At 46.4% G+C, this 24,915-nt stretch overlaps 1 protein-coding gene across 1 annotated transcript in view; it reads left to right on the top strand.

Annotated features, from left to right (window-relative positions):
• The window catches only part of DHX29 (DExH-box helicase 29), a 935,315-nt gene that overhangs the window by 674,223 nt on the left and 236,177 nt on the right, over nt 1-24,915 (top strand). Inside the window, exon 16 of the mRNA XM_069222079.1 lies at nt 11,824-11,944. Within this exon, the coding sequence (XP_069078180.1) occupies nt 11,824-11,944 (121 nt within the window). The remainder of the gene's footprint in view (nt 1-11,823; nt 11,945-24,915) is intronic.

Below are 24,915 nucleotides of genomic sequence, written 5' to 3'. Positions count from 1 at the left end.
TAGCCTTTTCCCACAACACTGAGAACCCAAGTGTCCGACGTAACAGTCTCCCATTTGGTGAGAAAATGCTGTAATCTTCCCCCTACAGGAGAGGAGTGAGTGGGAAATGGTGGAAGCCTAAGGCTGCTTCCCCTGCTGCACCCCGCCAGAGGATGAGGAAGAGGCAGAGTGCTGCTGAGAGGCTCCCCTGGTGCGGACCCTACCCCTCCCCCTAAAAGATCTATAGGGATGGGAAGAGGCAGGTTGCTGATATCTTCCCCGAAAGGAAGAGGAGGAAGAGCCACGCCCAAATCCACGAAACCTCCTGAAGAATCTGGAAGAGGCCGTGGAAGAAGGAGCTTGGAGTCCCAACGACTTAGCCGTGGCCCTGCTCTCCTTAAAACGTTCCAAGGCCGAATCAGCCTTAGCCCCAAACAGTTTGTCCCCATCAAACGGGAGATCCAACAATGTGGACTGTACATCTGCCGAAAAGCCCGAGTTACGTAGCCAGGCCTGTCTCCTTTCCACCACAGTTGTGCCCATTGCTCTGGCTACCGAGTCGGTGGTATCCAGTCCCGTCTGGATAATTTGGGTCGCAGCAGCCTGGGCATCAGAGACAAGATCCAAAAGACCCTGGGGAAGCTCTGTAAACGAAGAGGAGATGTCATCCATCAGAGCATGAATATACCTCCCCAGGATACAGGTCGCATTAGTGGCTTTTAACGCCAGACTGCAGGACGAAAAAATCTTCTTCGACTGCGCCTCTAGCTTTTTTGAGTCTCTGTCCCCAGGCACCGTCGGGAAAGAACCAGGCGCTGATTTGGACGAACAGGAGGCCTGCACAACCAAGCTCTCCGGCGTAGGGTGCCTAGATAGGAAACCAGGATCAGTTGGAGCCGTCCGATACCTCCTGGCCACGGCTCTGTGAACTGCTGGGGAAGATGCCGGCTTCTTCCACACCTCTAAAACCGGATCCAGCAGAGCGTCATTAAAAGGTAATAGAGGCTCCGCCGCGGCTGAGGCCGGATGCAACACCTCTGTCAAAAGGTTTTGTTTCGCCTCCACCACCGGCAAAGGCAGGTCCAAAAAACTAGCTGCCTTCCGTACCACTGTATGAAAGGAAGCAGCTTCCTCGGTATATTCCCCCGGGGACGAAAGGTCCCACTCAGGGGAAGTGTCCAGCCCACTGGCCGACTCCAGTCCACGCAGCCCATCACCCGAGTCCTCTAGCTCTCCTTCCTCTAGGACTCGTTGGTACTCCTGCTCCTCTAGTACCCGGAGAGCACGCCTCCTTGAATGCAGTCGTTGCTCAATCCGCGGAGTCGACAACACCTCCGCCGAAGTCGGAGATCGGCGCCGATCTTCCGAAGCCACCGACGCCGCATCCGGCGCCACAGGTAACTTCGGCGCCGACTGAAGAGCAGATGAAACGGATGGACCCACCGGAGTCACAGGCCGAAATCTCGACGTCGACGGGATGGAAATCCCTGGGGCCAATCCCTCCGAAGCCATCGGAGCGGCCACCGGCGCCGACACTGGCGCCGAGCCCACGTTCCCAAACGGGAGAAAGGGCATAAAGGGTGCCGGCCGAAGAGGCGCAGGATCACCCAAAGAAAAGGCCAAAGGCCCAGCCGGAGCACCCCCTGGAGCCATCTGTTGGAAGATGGCATACATCGCATTCAAGAATGCGGAACTATCGGCTCCAGGGGTGGGAAAAGCCGGATACTGGGGTGCCTGACTCGGAGGCGACCCCGACGCCGGCCTCGGCGTCTGCGCCGGAGAAAACACCTGAGGCTCCAATACCTCAATCACCGACGCCTGTCCAGGCGAAGTTGGAGACGTCGGAGAGAGCAACGGCGTCGAAGGATGCGGCGTCACCGTGGGGCTGACCTCCCATGTCCTCCGGCGCCGATCCGGAGACCTGGAACGAGCCTCCCTTGAATGACGCCGAGATTCTCTACGGCGCCGGGAGTCTCGATGACGCCGATGTCTTGGAGAAGACTTTTTCTTGTGATGCTTCTCCTTTGACTTGGCCATAAACAGCTTCGCCTCGCGTTCTTTAATGGCCTTCGGATTCATGTGCTGACACGAATCACAAGTCGAGACGTCGTGGTCGGAGCTCAAACACCAAAGGCAATCGGAATGAGGATCCGTCACCGACATCTTGCCTCCACACTCACGACAAGGCTTAAATCCAGACTTTCTCTGCGACATTATTTCCACAGAGAAAGAGTACGCAGCAAGATATACACTGTAACCGCAAGAGTAACAGTTGCTCCCTCGAAGATAACCGTTTCGAATGCACGGAAAAAAGGGAACTGACGTCCGCACGTCGTCGAGGACCTCTTATTGCCTGTATGACGTCAGACGGCGTCGCGTGCGAGACAGTGACGTCCTCGTCGACGTGCAGAGACTAGTAAGAAGATTTCCGTCGAATGCTGGCGCCATGGGAGTATTCATGAGGTGAGGAATCCACAGGTAGTTGTATCCATCAGAAATTTGTTTACAACAATCCACACAGGGTCATTCTGGGAGGTGACATTTCCCCCTACGCACTGTAAAAACTTGAATGAAAGACCTTCTCAAAGAGACTAGAGGTAGCTCTGAATCTGTGTCTGGTGGCGTGGAACGAAAGGAACTGTCTTCAGTGTGTGGTGAAGGGGGGCTATATCGGCCTCACGTGTCATTTCCGGAGCTGAACAGTGTCAGTGTGGAGCTGCATGGTGCCACCTACTGGTACATAGAGATACTGCTCACAGTTTTTTCACCTCCAGTCTGACGCTTTGAGAATATTTAATAGGTGAGGAGTCTGAAATTAGAAGAATAGTTTTAAGAATTTAAAAAGACTAAGGACGTGTCAAAATGTAAAGGTAAATGCTTCCCAAGGCGCAATTTACTTTCCACAGGAATCCACCATTTGCTCCTCTGCTATAGCCCAGGGGCAGATTTATGGGCCTCCAGGAAAAGTATCACAATAAATACAGGTTCTGCCTTAGACGCCATGCAAGTGAATGCAGCAGGTGACCCATCCTTCAACAGTATGAAAGCTTGTATTATCACACAGTATGCGGAAAGCAGGGGATAAAACAAAAACAACTCTTAAAATATGTTTTCAGCCTTAGTTCAGCAAAAATACACTTGTTGCTGTGCTTTTGCAGACAGGCTGGCAGGTCTAGAGTGCAATGCAGCACAGTGGGAAGAGATTTGCAGCACAGGAAGGAGAGAGCTAGTAAGCACATGCACTATCATGGAGTAAAGAATCAAAAACAAAAAAAGCAGTACCTTACGTGTATGCAGTGGAAGGGCACAAGTTAGCCAATCAGAAGGATAGTAAAGTGACTATGCTCCAGGGGAGGGAAACACCAGAAAAGGAAGGCAAGCAAACAAGAGTGACAATAAAGCCAACCAGTGGTAAGCAATGGGCTGGCTGTAAGTTCACAATATATCTTTCACAACCAGACAGCTTGTGCTGTCTGCCAGGCTCAACATAAAAACGTACATGACAAAATTATAATTTAGTGCGTGTACTCGTCACACAAAAGGGCTCTGAGCATTTTATTATTTAACAAAAAACAAAGGAATGCGATGTTCTCACAGGCCCCAACTTGCATAGTCAAAGCTTGTTGTACAGAATGAAGACAATCATAGACCAGCTTAGCCCTCAGAACACTAAATGCCGGCTGCCTTGTGGGACTCTGTTCCCATGCTTTTTGGGATACTGTGACCCAAGTCCTCTCATACACAATGGTCAGACAAGTTCACAATTCGTTGTGGCTTAGACACTACTGATTTCATTGGATAGGCCACTTGCACCTGTGTCGCCAGTCACCGCCATGTCTGGCTGTGGTTGACAGGTTCAGGCAATGTCCAATGGAATTGCCCTTTACTAACACTTGTCTCCTTAGGGACAAAGCAGATTCCTCTCTAAAATGGTGCAAGAAGAGCAGGCCCACAGCATGCTCCAGTACATATCTACCTTGTCTCGCCAGCCGCATCCACCCTACCATTCCTTTTGTGGCTTTGGTAGAGGTACCGCATTCTGTCAGCCAACCCAGCCTCAGCAAGGTGGCCAGCAGTTTCACAACCAAGGACGCTGTGCTGCCTGCCCCCACAGTCAACGTCACCCGGTCACTCAATCCACTGCCTCCCTGCAGCCTAACCCTTTATGCATGCCATTAATGAACCACAGCCGCCCAGTTGGAGGCAGGATATGACTATTCTTGCCTTGTTAGCAGTCCATCACATCAGACAAGTAAGTCCTGCAGATAGTCTGGAAGGGATGCACCCTGCCCTTTATTGCTCCTCTACCACACCTTCCACCGTACCCAGAGCGACTGTCGGAGGACCATTGATCCACCTTATGGCAGGAAGTGTTAGCCCCTTCGGTCAAGTGGGCTGTCAAGAGGTTCTCTACGCCTGGAGTAGGTCTTGATTGTTATTCCCACTACTTTCTGGTGCCAAAGAAGGGCTGAGGTCTTTGTCCTATTTTAGACTTGCGCCCTCTCAATCCTCTAGATGGAAACATTCAAGATGCTCATACTGGGACAGTTCTTATCTGTCGTCGACCATGAAGACTGGATGGTAGTGTTGGACCTGCAGGACTTCTATTTCCATATGACTGTACTGCAGGCCCATTGGCACCACCTGCAGTTTGTAGTGGGACAGGAGCGTTTTGAGTTCCTTATGCTCCTCTTTGGTCTCACTAGTGCCCCTCAGGTGTTAACGAAAGTGATGGTGGTGGTAGGGTCAAACCTTCGGAGGTCAGGGTACCCAGTCACCCCCTACCTCAAAGACTGGCTGCTGAAGGCAGGCTCACTCAACGCATTCATCAACCACCTACAGACTGCGGCAGACCTCTCATCTTTAGAGTTCACTCTCAACGTGATGAAGTCACACCAGACTCCTTCTCAGAAGCTTCCTTCATTGGCGCGATTGTGGACATGGTCCGGATTCACGCCTTTCCCTCGGACAGAAGAGTCCAGGACACTCAGACTATGATCCCAGTCTTTCAGCCTGTGTCCAGGATCTCCGTGAGGTAAACTGAGGCTGATGACCTCTTGCATCCTGCTGGTCAAGCATGCCATGTGGCACATGTGGACTCTGCAGTGGAATCTGAAGTCTCAGTAAGCCCAACATCAAGGGGGATCTTGGAGGAGACTGGAAATTATCTGCAGTGCTGAAGCGCAATTGGGTCTGCGGAGAATCCCTTTCTCTACTCCACCCAGAATTGACAGTGTCAATGATGTGTCCCTCTTTCAGGGTTGGGATGGTCATCTGGCAGAGGGGGAGAATAGAAGTCTCTGGTGGAGGACCGACTCCATATCAACCTCCGGCAGCTGCCACCATCCACTTTGTGTTGAAAGCCTGCCTTTAGTCCAACAAATGGAGGCTGGTGCAGGTGCTTACATACAACACTATCACAATGCGGTATCAGGGGGTGTAGGTTCCTGGACCCTGTGCCAGGAGGTGCTAAACCTTAAAAATGGCTGGACCATCAGGGGAATTTACTGGTGGAGAAACACCTCGCAGGATCTATGAATGCAGGGGCAGACAAGCCCAGCTGTCAACGCCTAGTGGACAGCGAGCCTCAGTTACACCCGGAGGTGTTGTAAGTTCTCTTCTGCAAAACGGGAAACTTTGGCTTGTTCCTTTCGCTACTGCCAAGAATGCGCAATGTCAGCAGTTTTGCTTGTTGGAGTTTCCAAAGCCTCTCACTATGGGACACATTCCATCTAGAGTGGAACTCAGGACTACTGTACACCTTCCCTCTGATACCACTTCTGCTCCTTCCAAACAAGATCAGATACACCTGGGCTCAAGTCACCCTGGTGGCCCCCAGATTGAGCATAGAAAGCATGGTATTCAGACCTGGGCTTGAGCATCTGTCCTCTAATCAGGCTGCCCTTCCTGGAAGACCTTCTGTTGCAACAACATGGCTGGGTTTTGCACGAAGGCCTTCTCAATTTCCCACCTTCACGTGTGCAGATTGAGCGGCAACAGCTAAACGCTTTTGACCTTCCTCTGAAGTTAATTGATATCCCTAGGCAGCCATGGATCCCTAAACAAGAACCGTATATACCTGTTGTTGGGACATATTTCTCGTTTGATGTGGCACATGCCAGATTGAGCCCCTCCAGGCCAAGTTCACAATTTTAACAAGGGGAAGAAAATTATAGGAATCAGCGCTCACAGTCTATCACCAAATAAACAAAATGAATCCTTAAAAGTACAAGGTGCTCCTGGCAGGAGGATCTTCCTCCTTCCATCCAATGATTTCACAAGAAACCAAACCAAGACATAATGGTGTCAGGGCACTCATGAATAGAATTCAGTCCTCCATATGTGTCAAGACTTGATACACCATCAATTATGATTCGGGCTGGGATGTTAAAGAAACGTTCTGTTTAATCTTGAAATGAAAAGTTCATTCAAAACCAATATCTACAATCTGCCAACACGTGTTTTGTCCTATGAGAAAGTTTTTTTCTCAAAGACTTCATCAGGGCTGCATAATATAAAATTTATCTATATTAAATAAAATAGGGCTCATCCCACTTAGCATCCAATACACCTGTGACTTTTGTGAAAATGACTCGAACAAAGTATGTGACTTTCCGTGACACATAAAGAATATTAAAATAAAGTAAACAGAAGGTCTTCCTAATGCAAATTTCTAGTCCGTGACATACAACATGCACAAAACATAATGTGAAATAATGTGCATCGATGGAATTTTCACATCTAATATTAAATAGTTTCATGTAAATATATACTAAGATGGTCATGGCACCCGCGTGAAAAATCCTCAGAAACGATATCAATCAAAGGACAGAAACGTGTCCCAAGTATCCAAAGCACAAGAAAATTGTTACAAATAACCAAGACACAAGATTTTAAATAAGAAATTAGATGACCATTGATAGGAGCCATAAGGGTATTAGCTCCCCCCAGTGCACGGTTAGAAAAAAGCGGTGGACAAGAATTCCCAGGCAACACTATCATACCTTCATAAATAATCGCAGGGACCTAAACGAATATTTACTTGCGTTCCCATTTCACGTGAAATACATCTATATATCTGAAATAGAAGAGAGGAGACTCAAATAAGCCCATAATTGGAGCTAAAATACCAGTAAGATCCCAGATATTGTAAGCATTACATACCTTAAGGATATAATGTCCAAATTCAGAGCCATCTTATTCTGTATAGCACATATCCGGTATTACTGCAATATAAGCAGTTACTACGTGAAACATTAGTCCACTATAAATTATAAGTTACATATTAAATATTGCTCAGAGAAGTTAATAAGTACCTCCTTGCTTACCTCCGACTACAGAGAGTGGAGAAATGCGTTCCCGTTCTTGACGCGGTACCTGTCCGCGTGAGAATGTATAAAGAAAATCAGCCATCGAGGAGACCTCTTTTAAAGCCGGTCTCCTCGTTGTCTTGCGACTAAAATAGAAAACGGACTAGTGTTCTTAAAACTAGGGCGCCATCTTGAGTATAAAAAGGATTTGTCAGACGAGGAGACCTCGTTAAAACTGGTCGCCTCTCGACTACAATGAAAAGTGGACTGGTGTCCTCAACATGGGCGACATCTTAAATGTACAGCCTTTGTATTGTAACAGTTAAATACTAGCTGAAAAACTCAACAACGTAATTCAACCAAAAAGTTACACCAGCAACCAACATTTTTTTAAACAGCTAAATGCTAACTTAAATCTATAAATGTAATTCAACAGACAAGTTCCACCAACACCCGAGAATGGGTTACTGTGAGGGCAAAGGTCAACATTATATCCATTAAGACTGAAGATTACAGTACAAAATAAAAAGGTAACGATAAAATTATAAGTCTATATGGAACCTTATATATTATATTAAATAAATAAAATTGTATATCTTTATATTCAAATCATCACAATGAGGACCTTTCACCATAGTGCCATGACCATATCATATATATCCCGATCGAGTGAGTATATCTCTGTGTATGACAGTCATCATTGAAGTCACCAAAACATATCCAAGGTCCGTAAACACACAGAAGAATACGTAATCTCATTAATTAAATTCTTAGTTAGTGGGTAGTTTCAAAAGGTCATAATAATACATAGCAGCCAATACATTTATTACCTCTACCTATCCACTCCGACATAATCATTGAATCAGAAAACATTGGTCAACATTAATGGTCCATCCATGCTAATAAGGTGGATCCCTAAACCTGGATAAGCTAGAAATTAAATTAAACTCCCAAATAATATTCCATTTCAAAGTTTGTATTGAGACCCCATTCCACCGCTCTAAGTTTAAGAATCCAATGGCACTCACGTCTCCCTGTTACCTCCTCTGGGATCCCTGGTTACATGGTCAAAACCAAAGAATTCAAATGCTTTTGTGTGACTTTGTTTGGAACAATGTCTCATGTGACTGACAATAGGAAAACGATCATCATCCTGTCTTAATGCCCTCAATGGCCTAATGGTACTCCCTACATAGTAGCGAACGCATTTGCAAGTGATCATATAAATAACAAAACTGCTATCACAAGTAATGTTATATCTGATAGCAAATTGGTCCCCAGTAAAACTCTTAAATGTAGAAATGCCTGAATTGGCCAATCTGCACATGCCACAACGTCCGCACTTATAGAAACCTTTATTGCGGCTCGTGAGCCAATTGTCCTGTTGATATCCAATACGTTAACTGGGGCATAACATGTTTTTTAGGGTTCTGCCCCTACGATATGAGAAAGCCGGAGTATCGGAGATCACTCCCTGAAGAACAGGATCAGCTACATGTATATGGCAATGTCTTTTCATGCATTTGCGCAGTAGTGCAGATGTTTTTGTAAAGCTCACTGTACAACGGATGTTGTTGTTACCTGATCTAGATTTTAGGGTGAGTGTGTCAATCCTCTTCAGGCGCATAGCTCTATCTCGTGCCTTATCAATGATATGGGGAGGATAGCCCCTGGATTTAAATCTAATCCGCATGTCCTCTATACAGCGTACAAAATCCTCATCTAGGCTACAATTCCTCCTTGCTCGTATCATTTCACCATATGGTACAGAGTTTATTTGATGTTTCGGGTGTGCACTCTGCACGTGTAAAATGGAGTTACATGCATGCTCTTTCTATAGAGACGACTCTCAACTTTATTCTCATGTATGAAAAGCTCAACATCTAGAAATGCAATGCTGGTCGTACTATAGTCAGAAGTAAATCGAATATTAAGAGCATTGGAGTTCAGATAAGCTATAAAATCCTTGAGTTTCTGTGTACCTCCTGTCCAGATCATTAGGCAGTCGCCTATATATCTGCCCCAAAAGAGTATATCATTATTCCATGTATTTCCCTCCTTGCTCCAGATGACACTGTGTTAAAAAAAAAACATAAAAAGGTTAGCATAAGCTGGTGAGAATCTTGACCCCATAGCCACGCCCTGTTTCTGGCGATACCATTCCTTCTTAAATAAAAAAACATTGTTATTCAGGATCAGTTCCACCATTTTTAATAACATAACAGTGTGAATATACAAATTTGCTGGTCTTTTGTGAAGAAAATGGCGTAAAGCTAACAGTCCCAAATCGAGACTAATGCACGTATAGAGGGAGGCTGCCAGGCATAATGTATGCAAAGGGGGCGTTCCCCCATTACGGGAGCTGTAAAAATGGCCAAAGGAAATCTATGAGATTTCCTTACGCCATTTTTTACAGCACTTTTATCGCCTGTAAAAGGAGCCTTACATTCTTTATAATAGGGCCCTATGTACTCTGCAAGAGTAGCGCCAAAATATTGGCGCTACTCCTGCAGAGTACATCAATAGCGTCATGGTGCACCGTATTTCAAATATGGCACACATTTGGTGGCGGTGGGGGGTGCTAAGGGGCGCAGGGGCAAGCACTTTCCATAAATCTGCCTCTTAGTGTAGTTGTGATACATTACGCAGTGATAAAATATCTTTGACAGCATTATACCGGATTACCACCCAAGTGCACGACTACGCTCTTTTTTAATTAAAATATTTACCTGATATAAACGACGTAAATATTCGATCGGTGATGCTGCTAGGGGTCCCTTTTACAGCTTGGTGATGATGTTAAAGAAGGTGCAAAAATATAATTTGTATTAGTAATTCAGTTCACTCATCCTATTAAATGTACATTACTACAACGCTAAAAGCAGTAATTGGTTCAATAATGGACATGTAGGAAATGGATGAAATGATCAGGCTGAATCTGCATCCATGGGCATTGCGTTTACTTCGATGTTCACCATCTTATGCATTTGACTGGTGATCAAAACAATTTACAGAACCAAAAAAAAAAATCGCTGTGGTTGGCATAAAAGTATGCAAAGACGTATCCATTTCAATAAAAGCACGTGAATTTCTCAATATTAATCAAAGGTGACTTATTCTCATTTTATCTGATGTCATGTTGATCCCTTGCAGTGCTAATATTTTATGTATATTTACATATGTACGTATCACAAGCGTTTGCTTTCTTTCCATTTGAGCTCACATATTGGTCAATGAACTCTAATTAAGGAGCACCTTTTGGCAGGTGTTTCCCTATGTTGAATATTGCACTTTATACATGAGTTAACAAGAGCACTTACTCTTGCAGTTTAGATACCCATATCTGACACCTTTATACCCCACCATATGTGCACCGTGATGGTTTTGAATATTTTTTATATATATCAATCTGTACACTGACTGTGGCCCCTCTCTTCAGAATAAAAAAAAACACCGTACTCAAGCATGCGTTTGTGAATTGAGTTCGAATACATGGTTGCCCATCATTTTAGGTATGGCTTTAAATGATAACGATACTTTCTGCACTGTTAATTTCTCAAGCGTTAAACAACCTGAACTAAGGCCCATATTTATACTTGGTTTGCGCTGAATTAGCGTCAGTTTTTTCACGCTAATTCAGCGAAAACCTAACTCCATATTTATACTTTGGCGCTAGACACGTCTAGCCCCAAAGTTATGGAGTTTGTCATTTTCTTAACGTGAAAACCTACCTTGCATCAATAGGTACAAGGTAGGTGTTCCCATCCAGAAAAGGACGATATTGCCTTAGTGCTATATGGGGGCCTTAAATAATGGCGCTAAGCTTGATTAGCGCCATTATTTAACGCCCAGGTCAGGGCAGGTGTTAGGGGACCTGTGGGCCTTTTTCCATGGTCCGAGACCATGGAAAGAGCCCACAGGTGACCTTTCCTGGCCCCAGGGGCACCCCCACCCACATCAGAGGGTCACCACAGGATGGTGCACCCTTCCCAGGTAAGTCCCAGTAAGTAAAAAAAAAAATGTTTCGCCTGCTCCGGTGCCCTGACTTGGGGCCAACTGCATGACGCTGGCCCCAATGGCCTTGCCTAGGGGACATTTGTCCCCTGGGCATGGCTCCTGTCATTACTAAGAAAGGAGCCATGTCCATGGGGGTTGTGCACCAGGGAATGGCGTTACACTGCTTAGCGGCATTTTTTTTTTTGCCTCTAAACAGTGTAGCGCCATAATTCGGCGCACAACCTCTGGTTCCCCCCACACCTCCCCCACCCAGGAATGGCGCTAGCTGGCGGTATTCTTTTACACGTAAAACTGCGATAACACAGTTTTGCGTGTAAAAGTAGAAATATAAGTCTAAGTTTCTATTGCGACCGAAAAACATAGTAAATTGTTGTTCTGCACAGTGGTTGGTTTAGTTTATGCGGCAGTGTTTTCTTTTTCGCCTTCTCTAGTATAGTATGTTAATATTTTATGACCGAAAACTAATGGCATTATCTCAGTGCATTTATTTACTGGGTTCCGATTTTGTTTCTTGTAGATGTGAGCCCACAGTACAGAACTGTCGAGGGAGCCGTGCTGATCTTCCTCCCAGGGCTTGCTGACATACAGCAGCTGTATGATCTGTTATCGTCTGATAAGCGGTTTCACTCACGAAAGAGGTAACACAATTTACAAGACCATGCCGCCCATCAGAGCAGGCGCCAGCTATCCTTTCCATTTGATACTTTGTAAATGGTGTTTCTGGTCCAAATAAAAAAATAGTGCATTCTGTATTTTTCATATTGCTCATTTTAATTTAGAGACAATGGTATTGTAAGCATTTGCTAACAAATTATTTATTTTGTTAAGATGTTTAACCGTATCATTCAAGAAATCATATTTTAAGTGGTACTTCCAATTTTCAAATGCAAACAGCAAATGTGGGAAAGATCTTGTGGACTTTTGTCAAATTAGCTTATGTCATAGGAACCTGCAGGAAACGAGATTGATAAGCTAGAAGAGAGAGGTCTCTTTCTTGATTTGAACTTTAACTGCACTTCCTCCCAGAGGTCCCACAGAACTTGGCTCTTTTAGGTAAGTTGATTTTTATGAGGAATACCTGGTTAACTTTTGGTTGCTGGCCCAGCGGCAGCTATGTTACCCTGCGAGAAATATGGTCAGTCAATATTACAAAAATAACAAAAATATCAATACAGTTAAGAAAAAAAAGGAAACGTTCCAAAGAAATTTAGTTGATAACTATTGAAAGCAAAAGTAAATTTTAATAACCAAAGTTAAACAAAGAAATCTGCTGGTTGTGGTTACCGAAAACTGGCAACTAGGGAGCAGCATCGCATTTGTTGTTTACCCTGGCGGGAAGTGATGTTCCCAAGTGACCTTCTTTTGAGGCAAAAAGTTGTGGTCCTCCTAAGAGTTCTACTCATTTGTAGCAGCAAGTGTTCTTGTAAAAGCAGCTGTTGACAGTGGCGTAACAAAACTTGATGCCCCGTAAGATATTCTGAAGCCCCCTACCCCTCACTCACCTCAGTAGGGGCTGAGGCCCCCCGCTCCAGAACTGGTAAGCCTGCCGCCCGTCCTTACCCCGCATCACCGGGGTAGCGGGGGCCTCTGTTTTGCCCCTGGCTGTTGAAAAGATGTTCCTATTTTCAGGCACCAGCCCATGGTTTACAGTTGCAGAGGCTGGCCACAGTGACAGGCTAACAGCTAAGTGTGCAATTGCAACTAGTTCCTGATTTTTCTCTGCTGAAGCTTTGGCTTTCTTAAACCACAAAGATGCCTTTATTTGCTAGACACAATCGAATTGCTACTCCTTTACTGGTTCTCATCCAGGTGGACGTAGCTACCATTGTCTCTAGAACCTTTTGCATGTCTCCCATTTATGAAGAAAAAAAACAATTTGGCATTATGACTTCCCTGGACACGACTATGACCCCTGTGTTATTGTGTTTATTGTGGGTGAGCAAAAATCTATCTTCCTTAGCCATTGGAGCAAATGTTCAGTCCATAAATTCAAGACTATCCCGGCGAATGAATTCTTTACACAGTTTTCTCTTGGAAATATTCCAGTTATTCCAGCTGGCAGAAGAAAGCGTTTGTCATCATCTGTTTCCTGCCTCTCCTTTATAGCATTCTTACAAGGTAAACTGAGCTGTGATTGATAACGACCACTCAGCAAACGAAGCTAAAATTCTTGTGGTTTCTCTGCCTTCTATTTACAGCATTTTGAACCAGTTTCTTTTTCAGAAAGGTATCTTAATGCAAACGCTGTCATAGGGTCCTCTGTGCCACAGTAAACTAAAATGGCAGCCAGCTCTATCCACACAGCTCCCCACGTCTAACAGATCTGGGCCCATATTTATACTTTTTTTAGCGCCTCATTTGCGCTGCTTTTGCGTCAGAAAATGACGCAAATGCAGTGCTAAAAAATTATAAATATGGGCCCTGTTGCGCTAAACCAACTAACTATTAAGTGCATCAGTGACTGGGTTATAGCCAGAATGACCCCAGAGGTAAGATTCAGAGCCTGACAAACATAAACTCATCATCAGGAACAAAAGTTCACACCCCAGTGTGCCTGTAAACAGAATATTCTTCTGGTACCCCAATACCTTCAAGAAATGCACAGGATAAGTAGTCAATGTCCCAAGTCCTGAAAGATGTGACAACCACTTGGGATGCTTTCTCTATCATCTGTGAAAGCCACTCTCATTAGGTCTCTTTTCCTACACTCTGTCAAACCCTTCTTCGTAAACAGCTTTGCTTCTATTTCCCTCATACATCCTTATTTATCATAGAGTAACACAGGCACGATAACTGGACCTGTTATCATTTCTCAATAGGGCATTCCTTGCCAATTTTCCAAGAGTCGAGTGAAACTTTCCCCCTTTAATCTGACTTCCCTTTACCAAACTTTCTGTTGCTTATGCATCTGTTTCCAAACTCCTGAACATGAAATTGAAATATTGATGGAACCACGGATTCTGTCTTCTGAGAGCTGACTCACTATCCTTTTACTGTCGACATTTTTTAGGGTGCTTTTTTATGTCATGATATTATCCTACTGAGGTAACCCTTGGCTCCTCTCTCTGTTATTGAAGGTATATTATTAGACTCCTGCCTGACTCCCTTTTCGGCTTTGACCACTAGGGTCAAGAATCACTGCTAAAATTGTAAAAACGAATCTTGCTCAGATTTCATTAAAACAAATCAAAGAAGTCTGTCATGTTGTTAGAAGCCAGACATAGCTCAGCTAGGTGACTGTGAGTTTCTTTTGAGCTGATGGTAGTTTAACTGCTCTAACTTATTTCCCTTTAATGATAGCAACCTCGGAGAGACGTTGTGGTTTTGATGGGATGGGGTAGGGTACCTGCACTAGTACATTTCCAGTTCTCAATTGCAGTGAACTAGTGGTGTTTATGCCCTAGGAGATAAATGCATCATTTTTTTCTGGATTTTGCAAATTTAAGCAGAGAAAAGTCACTCACATGCAAGTATTACTTTGAGGGAACAAGTTGCTTGAGGAATTGTTGACAGTGGTTATTTTTTGTCTTTTGTTCAGGACATCCTTGCGGTCAGACCAATGACTGGTCCTTTTGAATCTGCATAAAAATGTATCATAAGAAAAGATGGTAAAACTCTTGTAAACTTTCTGAAAATCCTGTTGTGAGGAAAAAGAAACCACAACATTTCTGCTACATAGCAATTGTGTGCTAGGTATTTGTTGGATTATTACTTGGAACTTGTTCCATAACTTTAAGCTTAGTGGGTTTAATCATGTTAATGTTGAGTGCGTTGCTGGGTGCCGAGCAAGATGGCTGCATGCTAAGTCGGCTCTGCTGCTGAAAATAAATGAATCCTCCATCCGTCCACATCTCTGTACATGACTCCTTGTTGAAATACCCACGAGCGTCGGAGACAGATGAAAAGCTGGCGGGGTTTGCCTGGTTGCTGTGAGGGTGAGCGAGTGCGCGACCGGCGGTGTGGCCTGTAGAGCAAGTTCATCCTCGTGCTTGTGTGCTGCTGCTGGCTTGAGGTTGGTGAGTGTGTCCATGGCGCCCAATTACACAGAAAGGCTGAGCAGGCCCCTCGATAATTGGAGGAACAGGCATTGGGCCTGATCATGGCAGCAGGCTCACTCATCTGGAATGGAACGCAATGAGAGGGCTGTAGGGCCAGCGGTCGCAGAGGAATCCGCAACATCAAACTAAACATGTGGGCTGGGTCAGGCCCTTTGATAATCTGTGGAGGGGGCATTGTGCCGGGTCACAGCGATAGAGCCCGGGAGGCGAGCTGTGGGTCTGGAGAACATGGAGGCCAATGGGAGCAGGGCCAGTCTGGCACCATGCCAGCATACTGATGTCTCCAGGGTAATAAAGGGCCTGCCCATAAAGCCTTTCAACTTAAAGAAGCGAGGACAGGCTGCTGGCGGTGACCAGGGATTGGGTGCTGGACCTGGGGGTGGAGCCGGGTGTTCGATGGCCATCAAGAGGCTAGAGAAGAGGGCTGAGGACACAGTGACCACTGGGGGGACCAATAACATTTCTGCAGGCTGGGAGGGCTGCTGAGGGTAGTGGCCTGAGGGTAAATCTGACCCTTTTTGCTCAGGGAGACCCCCCCTTCCACTCCCACAGTCATCTTCATCAACCCGAATGACAAACCTGGTGAGGAGCTAACCCAGGTGGGAGGAAAGGCGACCTGACATAGACGCCTCTGAGGACTTTATGCTGGCGGAGGAGGGGGCACGTTTAGTGGTAGCCCCTTTGGAAGCTATTCCTAGTGCACCTGCTGACAATCTTACTCACCCTTGTATTCGCCAGGACTGATAGTCTGGCACTTGTGCACCTGCCAAGCTGTGCTAATGGTGATGCCTTGAGAATCTGTGGGTGAATTTACATTTGGGACCAGACTAGAGAATTGAGGTGTGTGGTCCAGGCGCATGGTTATCTTGCTGTTTGGACCTGATGCTATGGAGAGTGCTTTTCTGACTTCCTCCCACTTGGACGACTTGAGGACTGTCACTATAGGGGTCTTCTTCGCTTGTATTGCTGACTGTTGCCCCACAGAATGATACTGGAAGTGAGTCCACAAATCACTGAAGTGCCGATAAATAAGAGGACTAACTGCTGCTGGGCAGTGGGGGAGCAGCCATGAGCCTAAGCCAACTAAACTGAACAAAATGGACACATATGCCGAGAGCCAGCCTAGTGGCGGAAGGAGGGAATAGAGGCCTTACTGCCGCCTGAGGTGCCACTGTTAGAAATTGGGTTTCTGGTTGGCTGGGGGTGTGCACCTGAACCAAGAAGAACCTACCACTCTAGTCAGGGCAAGTAAATTACACTCCAGGAATAACCGGTGTTCACCCCCTAGTAGCCTTGCACAGGAGCGGTCAGGCTTATCCCCAGAGGCAATGTGTAAAGTGAGGCTTTCCTGCCCCTCCTCTTCTTCTGGGCTTCCCTACCCTCCTTTTGGGAGTGATATCCCCAGAATCCAGAACTGTCAGGGCACTTTTGTCAGCTATCCTGCTTATCTCTCCCACCTTTTCAGAGGTTCTTCCCTGCAACTGGTCTCCAAACCCAGGGTCTGCACCCTTGGGTTGAACCAGGGACAAAGGTGAGTTCTTCCTTCTCCTGCCCTGCCTTCCAGAGTTATGCACCCTGCCACCAGGAGTGGTACCCCCAGAAGACAAAATGGTAGAGAGACTTGTGGCAGCCAACCCCTCCCTCCAGGTCAGGGGTTATACCCTGAACCTGGCCCTCCCTACTGCTAGGCTGGACAGGGGTTAGGGGCGAGTCCTTCTTCCCCCATCCCTCCAGCTGGGCTTCTGCACCCTCCTCTGTGGAGCGGTACTGCCACACACCAGAACCGGTTGGACGTTTGTGTCAGTCACCTCCCAAAGTTCTCCTGACAGTATTGGGCCCCCATCAGTGAATGGTGTCCCAATACAAATTAGAATCCCTTCCTGGGGCCACTTTGGGGTACTCTCCAGGCTCTGGGGCTGGGCATAAGTCACTATTGGACATCTTACACTCCCACCTCTCCTCCTACTCTGAGAAGGGGCATGGGACTTTGTACCCATCCCACTATAAGGGGACCTGTCTGGGCTACTCTGAATCTCCCCCGCCTACTGTTGGGGGAAACCTGAGCCACTCCCGTTAGGATCACTCCCAAGTGCCTTTCCAGACCTTTTGGTACTCACCCAGAGGGCTGCCTTTGCAAGTTCCCTTGGTTCACAGAACATTTACTCCAATAGATGTTGGCGTAGCCCTGCTAAACAACAATGGAACATGTGCTCTCTGAAAACCAGATTATACAGCCCTTCAAAATTGTTTACTGTGCTATCCTTCACCCATCCATCTAGTGATTTGCAACAATCCTCCACAAACGCCACACAAAACTTGTGAAACAGCTTCCTACCGATCCTGAGCCTCAACCTATACTCTGCAGGGGTGGCTCCATACTTTGCAATCAGGGTTTCCTTCAAGGGGGTGTTCCTCTTCCTGTCTCTCCCTTCTAGGGCCAGTAGAACAACTCTCTCATCATCAGGAATATAACTCCCCTGGCCAGCTCCCTAATCCTCCTGAGGGACACTGTCAGAGCCGTCCCATAATTGTGCAGCCACTGTCGTATGTCATCCCCCTCCTTGAAGCTAGACACTAAGGCCCATATTTAACTGAAAATGATGAAGCGCGACGCTGCACCAAAATTGGCATCACCATGCTCTGTCATTTTCACAACGCTTGGATGCGCCTTATTTAATTGAATACGGCGCACCCCTTTATTGTTCCCTGTTCTGGCGCTAAATTGAGCTGCCTGGCGCCAACGCAGGCATCCTTGCACCATTGTGCAAGGATGTCTGCATTGAGGGATATGATTGTCTATGTGTGGGACGGTGTCCCCTCCTGCACATAAACAGCGTCATTTTGAAATGATTGTTTATGTGCCGGAAGGGACACCTTCCCGTACATAAACAATCATGTCTGGCATTTTGCTCTTTCTATGCGTGCTGCAGAATGCAGAACATATAGAAGAAGCAACAAACAGGAGGAATAGAAGTATTCCTCCTCATTGCGCCTTGCTAATTCCACCTCTGGGGTGATATTAGATTTTGGCTCTGCCTCAGGTTTACGAAAATCCATAAATCTGAGGCAGCGTCAAAATGCAATGGGTGTTGCTGTGGCACTCTCAGAGGAACACCCATTGCACACCCCTCCCACGCAAAGGGCTGCGTGTGAAGGGGCCGTATTTACAAGATGGCGCAGGGCATTGTGTTACCAGAGCACCACGAAAAGTGATGTTCCGGTGGTGCTAGGGGCTCTTAAATATGGCCCTACATCCATGGGTATGTGGGTGGTGTTCCTAACACTAGATTCACAATTTCTGCCACTACTGGACTCCCCCTGCAGTGCTGGTGAATCAAGAACTCTAAAACTATGCTCATGGTCAGTTTCCTTCCCTCAAGAGAAAGCTTCTTCCTGGCGAAGGCCCTTCGAGCCTCCGCTTTCCTCTCCTGTGCTAAGGTCTTCTCAGCCTCTAGCCTTCTTTCCTCTACAGCCAGCTGTACCAGCTGCAACCTCAGGTCCCTCTCAGCCTGTCTATCCTTGAGCTCCTTAGAGGACAGGATGTGGGAGGTGGCACTGCTTCTGGCAACAGGGTCAGCAAGAGACTTCCAATCTATGGGGTACTCTCTCCCTCTACTGGCATCTCTTCCCAGTCATTTTCTCCTTCCTCCACAAGCTCCTCAAGGTTAGTATTCACTCAGTCCTCACTGATCTCAGGGTCCTTCTCAGAGTCTTCCTAAAACTCCACCACCCCCATGGTTCTCTGTTAAAGTTGCTTCCTTGCGTTCCCTATCAAAATAGTGCAGAAAACCTTCAACTCCACCAAATTGTAAGAGAACCAGTGTTCTAGGTTAAAGATTAACACCATTTTGGTAGGGTACAGAAAGCACAAGTGCAATAACAAGATTCGTAGGGCTAAGAGATGAAGCCGAAGTAAACAATAAAAATGACTGATGTGAGAGAACAAGAAAATCACAAAACACAACACGTAATAGTATAAGTGCAAGGTTTGTAGTGCAACAATGAGTCACTGTGGTATCACGCAAATGCAAGTCCTCTCCTCACCACTGATTACCAGTGTTAGAAATTGGGTTTCTGGTTGGCTAGGGTATGCACCTAAGCCAGACAGAGCCCACCACTCTAGTCAGGGCAGGTAAGTTGCCCACCAGAGATGACCTGTGCTCACCCCCTGGTAGCTTGACACAGAGCAGTCAGACTTATCTCCAGAGGCAATGTGTAAAGCATTCACACAACACACTCACATCAGTGACACAGTAAATACACCACAAAAGAGACTCCATACAAGATTATAGGAAAATATGTTCTATAATGTGAATATATACCATAGTCCATTCAGACATAAATAAGCACTATTGTGCACATTGTGCCAATACTGGAACAGTACTCCGTATTCTAATCATGCAAATAGCAAGCTGGTACACAACATTCTAACAGATCATGACAACGTAGCAGTTTAGGAGGAATACATGTATCATCACAAGTGAATACTGTACCGCTGTTTTAAAGCTAAAACCAATAGTGTTCACAGAATCATAGGGCATAGCGTACCTGGTGCTCCTATTAATCTTTCTATGATAATCAGGCCTAAAAGCAAAGGGACAGTGTCACCTTCAGCCTCTTATACCAGTTACAGTGATCTGGGAGGACTGGTAGGCCGCAGGAACCCCTGCACCCCTAGCTATAATACAGAAACTTCTCAGTGCTCAGATCCGAGCGGGCCCCTATGGAGGACTCAACCTGCCGGTGTGATCCTCACCCTGTATCAGTGCCCCAGGTATGATCTAACGAGTTGGGGGTGCGGGGGTAGCACACACACGCAAATTAGAGATGATGGCTGGAAGATCCGCACAGCAAAGAGAGTGGGGAGATCGCCCTTGGTCCCCGCGTAACAGTTTGAAGGAGAGGCAGCTGCCCGCGACCACGTGGTGCAGCTGTGGGGTCACTAGCACAGACACAGCTGTACTGAGTTAAGTCCTGCTTCCTGGGGATGAGGGGGGGAGGTTGTGCTGATGTTGTCGGCCCACCGAACACTCCGACGCACATCTCGCTGAAGGCAGCTCGCCCGCCCCGAGCACGCTGTTAGGAAGGTTATAGGACCTGGAAGACAGGTAATGAGTCCTGTTGGGAGTGCTCCACTTGCGCAGTGCGCAGAGAAACAAGGTGATGAAAAGGTAGCACTCCAGCACAGCTCCTACCTCATCCCACATTACCAGCTGATAAATCTCTCTCCTCGCGCTGGGAACCATAAAGCACTCACCTCACTCTAGTGCCAGGGAGTCAGAAAAGAGGCAAGGAGGAGCAACTAGCACTCACTGCACATTGTGCTCATTGGGAAACACGTGGAGGGTCACAAAGTAAGCAGCCAGACCAGCTTATCCATGCAAGTGCACAAGGGGTAGTCCTTCCTGCAACTCAGCAGTAAACAGGCAGCAGGCCAACTCAGCTTAGCAGTTAACAATAATGGCAGTTTCATCTGGCAGTTCATTGTCCATTGAAGCAAAAGTCAGGGATCAGCTGGCAGTGGGTGTAGGAAAGTACCATCTTTCTTGGCATGTTACCCCTATTTTTACCTGTATGTCAGTATGTTTTTGTCTGTCTCACTGGGATCCTGCTGGTCAGGACCCCAGTGCTCATAGTTTGTGGCCTAATGTGTGTGTTGTCAGTGCATAACTGTGTCACTGAGGCTCTGCTAACCAGATCCTCAGTGCTTATGCTCTCTCTTCTTCTAAATTTGTCACTATAGGCTAGTGACTTCATTTACCAATTTCAATTGGCACACTGGACCCCCCCCCTTATAAGTCCCTAGTATATGGTACCTAGGTACCCAGGGCATTGGGGTTCCAGATCTTTATGGGCTGCAGCATTACTTTTGCCACCCATAAGGAGCTCAGACAAACCCTTTTACAGGACTGCCACTGCAGCCTGCGTGAAATAGTGCACACACTATTTCACAGCCATTTTCACTGCACTCAAGTAACTTATAAGTCACCTATATATCTAACCTTCATTTACTTAAGGCTAGGTGCAAAGTTACTAAGTGTGAGGGCACTCTTGCACTAGCAAAGGTACTCCCACGCTGTCCAGGGCCAAATCTCCAGACTTAGTGAGTGCGGGGACACCATTACACGCGTGCACTACATATAGGTCAATACCTATATGTAGCTTCACAATGGTAACTCCGAATATGACCATGTAAGGTGTCGAAGTTCATGGAATTGTCTCCCCAGTCCAAATCTGGTATTGGGGAGCCAATTTCATGCATACTGGGGGCTCCACCATGGACCCCCAGTACTGCCAAACCAGCTCCCTGAGACCTGCATTGCTGTTGCCACCTCGCAGACAGGGTTCTGCTCTCCTGGGGTCTGAACAGCTCAGTCCCAGGAAGGCAGAACAAAGCATTTCCTTTGGGAGGACGGTGTTATACCCTCTCCCTTTAGAAATAGGTGTTACAGGCTTGGGAGTGGAAGCCTCCCAGAGCCTCTGGAAATGCTTTGAAGGGTACAGATGGTGCCCTACTTGCATAAGCCAGTCTACACCAGTTCCTTGGTGCATTTCTGCAGTTTTCTTCCAACCGGAGACTTCTCTTTTGCACCCTCTTCTAGGTTGACAGGGGCTCCTGTCCTTCCTGGAATCTTCTGCGACTTCTGGACTTGATCTCCTCTCTTTACAGGGTTTCAGGTCCAGGAATCCACCATTTGTTGTTTGCAGTCTTGGTTGGTTCTTGCAATAACTCTAATCACGACTTGTAGTTTGTCCTAAGGAAACTTGCAGTACTTTACTCCTACTTTCCTGGGCCCTGGGGTGGGGTATTTTACTCACCTTTGTGGTTTTCCTACTCTCCCAGCGATTCTCTACACACTACACTTGTCTAGGGGAGAATTTGTGATTCGCATTCCACTTTCTTAGTATATGGTTTGTGTTACCCCAGACCTATTTTCTCCTATTGCATTCTATAACATTTCCTATTGTTTGCACTATCCTATGTCTAATTACTTACCTTATTTTGGTGTCTAGTGTATATATTGTGTATAATACTTACCTCCAGAAGGAGTATTGCCTCTAAGATATTTTTGGCCTTGTGTCACTAAAATAAACTACTTTTATTTTTGGTAACACTGAGTATTGTCTTTACTTGTGTATAAGTAGTGTGTAACTATAGTGGTATTGCAGGAGCTTTGCATGTCTCCTAGTTCGGCCTAAGCTGCTCTGCTACAGCTACCTCTAACAGCATAAGCTGCCAGAGCACGACTACATTTCACTAATAAGGGATAACTGGACCTGGTATAAGGTGTAAGTACCCAAGGTACCCACTACAAACCAGGCCAGCCTCCTACAGTGGGGCAACAAGCAGAAAAGCAATCCAGTGAGTCATTTAGTCCAGTCCATCGTGTAAAGAGCAGGCAGCAGGGCAACAGCAGAAGAGCAGTCCAGATGAGTCCTTTGTGCAGGGCAGCAGTCCGCCTGACAGAGATCCAGTCCCATATCCACCATGTACCCTGAAATTGTGGGGTAAGAACCTCTGTACGTGTACTCCAAAATGTCTTTGTTCACTTCAAAGTAACCCTTTCAAGTTTAATACAACCCCTTACAACCCAGCTCTGGCTCCAGACATCAATAGGGGGTAAGTCAGCCCTTTGTGTGCAGGCAGGGCACAGCCTATTGACATGTAAGGTGTGAACAACCGCTTCCGCACTATCTGCCCTTGAAGACTATCAGTATGCAGCTGTCTCTGCTGTCACACCCAGCCCCTCCTGTGCTGTGGCTGCCTGGAAAGTACACACAAAGTGTAGTTGGCATTTCCAATATAGTAATGTAAAATCTATCTACACTGGTAAGCAGGATTTCTCACTACCATTCCAAAAATACCAAACATGCCCATGCTACTCCTTTCAGATGAGAAATTACCACTTAAAAATATATAAGAGAATTCACAATGCTAACCTAGGAGAGGAGCAGCCCTCACAGAAGTGAAAAACAAAGTAGGCTGTTTGTCACTATTAGGACATGTAAAACTTAAAAGTACATGTCCTTCCTTTTACCTACATAGCACCCTGCCCATATGGCTACCTGGGGCATATCTCAGAGGTGACTTAGGCGTAGTGAAAGGGGAGTTTAGGCCTTAGCAAGTAGTTTGAAATGCAAAGTCAGTGTGGCAGTAAACTGTGCACTTAGGCATTGTAGTGGGAGGCCTGAGACACGTTTGAAAGGCTACTTCTGTTGATGGTGCAATGTGCACTGCAGGCCTACGAGTATTATTTAATTTTAGGTCCTGGGTCTATGTTACACCACTTTACAAAGGACTTACTGGTAACATAATAATGCCAAACAGGTGCAAGCCAGTCATAATAAGTTTTAGGGGAGAGAGCACATGTGCTTTAGCACTGATTAGCAGTAGTAAAGTTCCCAGAGTCCTAAAGTCAATAAAAAGAATGTCAGAAAAATAGGAGGATAAAGGCTAAATGTTTTGGCTAACCATGAAGGAAGGGTCATTTCCACCAGCCACTAGCCCAGGAGCGCTCCCCGAGTACAATCATTACAGCGATAAACACTAAAGGAAACCATTGAGCCCAAGTTTGATGCGGTCACAGTTGATGTTACCTTCCTAAGGGCTGATTTAATAAATACAATTTTTTAAAAAATGACAGAGAAATTGGCAGTAGCGGAAACAAGCATTACTTCACTAATGGTTACAACCAAGACGCCTCACAACTCACAACGGAAAATGTGCTAATTGCAGCCAAACTTTAAGATCAAGAAGGAAGAACCAAGAGGAACTAAATACGGGTGGTGGGAGTCCCTGAGAGAGCAGAGAGGCCCAGTGTTGAGCTCTACCCTGAAAACCTTATCACCCAAACACTCTGTCAAAAGCAACTCTCAAATTTCTTCATCATTGAAAGAGTGCATAGGGCGCCGGTCCTGCCACGGAAGCCCAGTTCCCCCCCAGGACGCTTATTGCAAGAGTGTTCAACGACAGGGACAGTGATATCATATTGCAAGCAGCCCGCACACATGGTGAGCTGAAATTTGAAAACGCAACAATGAGATAGTTCTCAGACTTCATGCTACAAGTGCAGAGGCAAAGATGTGGTTTTGCTGAAGTTAATAAGAGATTGAGGGACAAGGAACTGAAATACATAATGGTGTTCGCTGCTAGACTCTGAGTGATTGCAGAGGACAAGTCTTGGCACTTTAACTCACCTGTAGGTGCTTGGGACTGGGTGAAGTGCTTGTGTACCCCGGACCAACAGAGAAACAGCGGTTCCTTAAGCGGGTGCTGAGGAGACAAGCTGGGCAATAAGCAACCAGACCTTCCAGGTAAGCAGTCAGGACAGGGGGTGTGCTAGAATAACATGCACGGGTACTGAGCAGGTTCCTGACCCAAAACCTGGGGTACCCGTGACTCCGGAGGCCAAGTTGGCTCACACTCTTGAGACAGCCAACATGCTGGCATCAGGGCCAGGTGCACACAGTAGAGGCCTCATACCCTATTCTCCTTTATGACCTCTTGAGGTGTGGTCTCCGGTGGCCCAGCTTACTGTGACCTCAGAAGT

This window comes from Pleurodeles waltl, chromosome 1_1, assembly GCF_031143425.1.
Source record: "Pleurodeles waltl isolate 20211129_DDA chromosome 1_1, aPleWal1.hap1.20221129, whole genome shotgun sequence".
Taxonomy (NCBI): domain Eukaryota; kingdom Metazoa; phylum Chordata; class Amphibia; order Caudata; family Salamandridae; genus Pleurodeles; species Pleurodeles waltl.
This window is presented reverse-complemented; position numbering and strand designations above follow the sequence as displayed.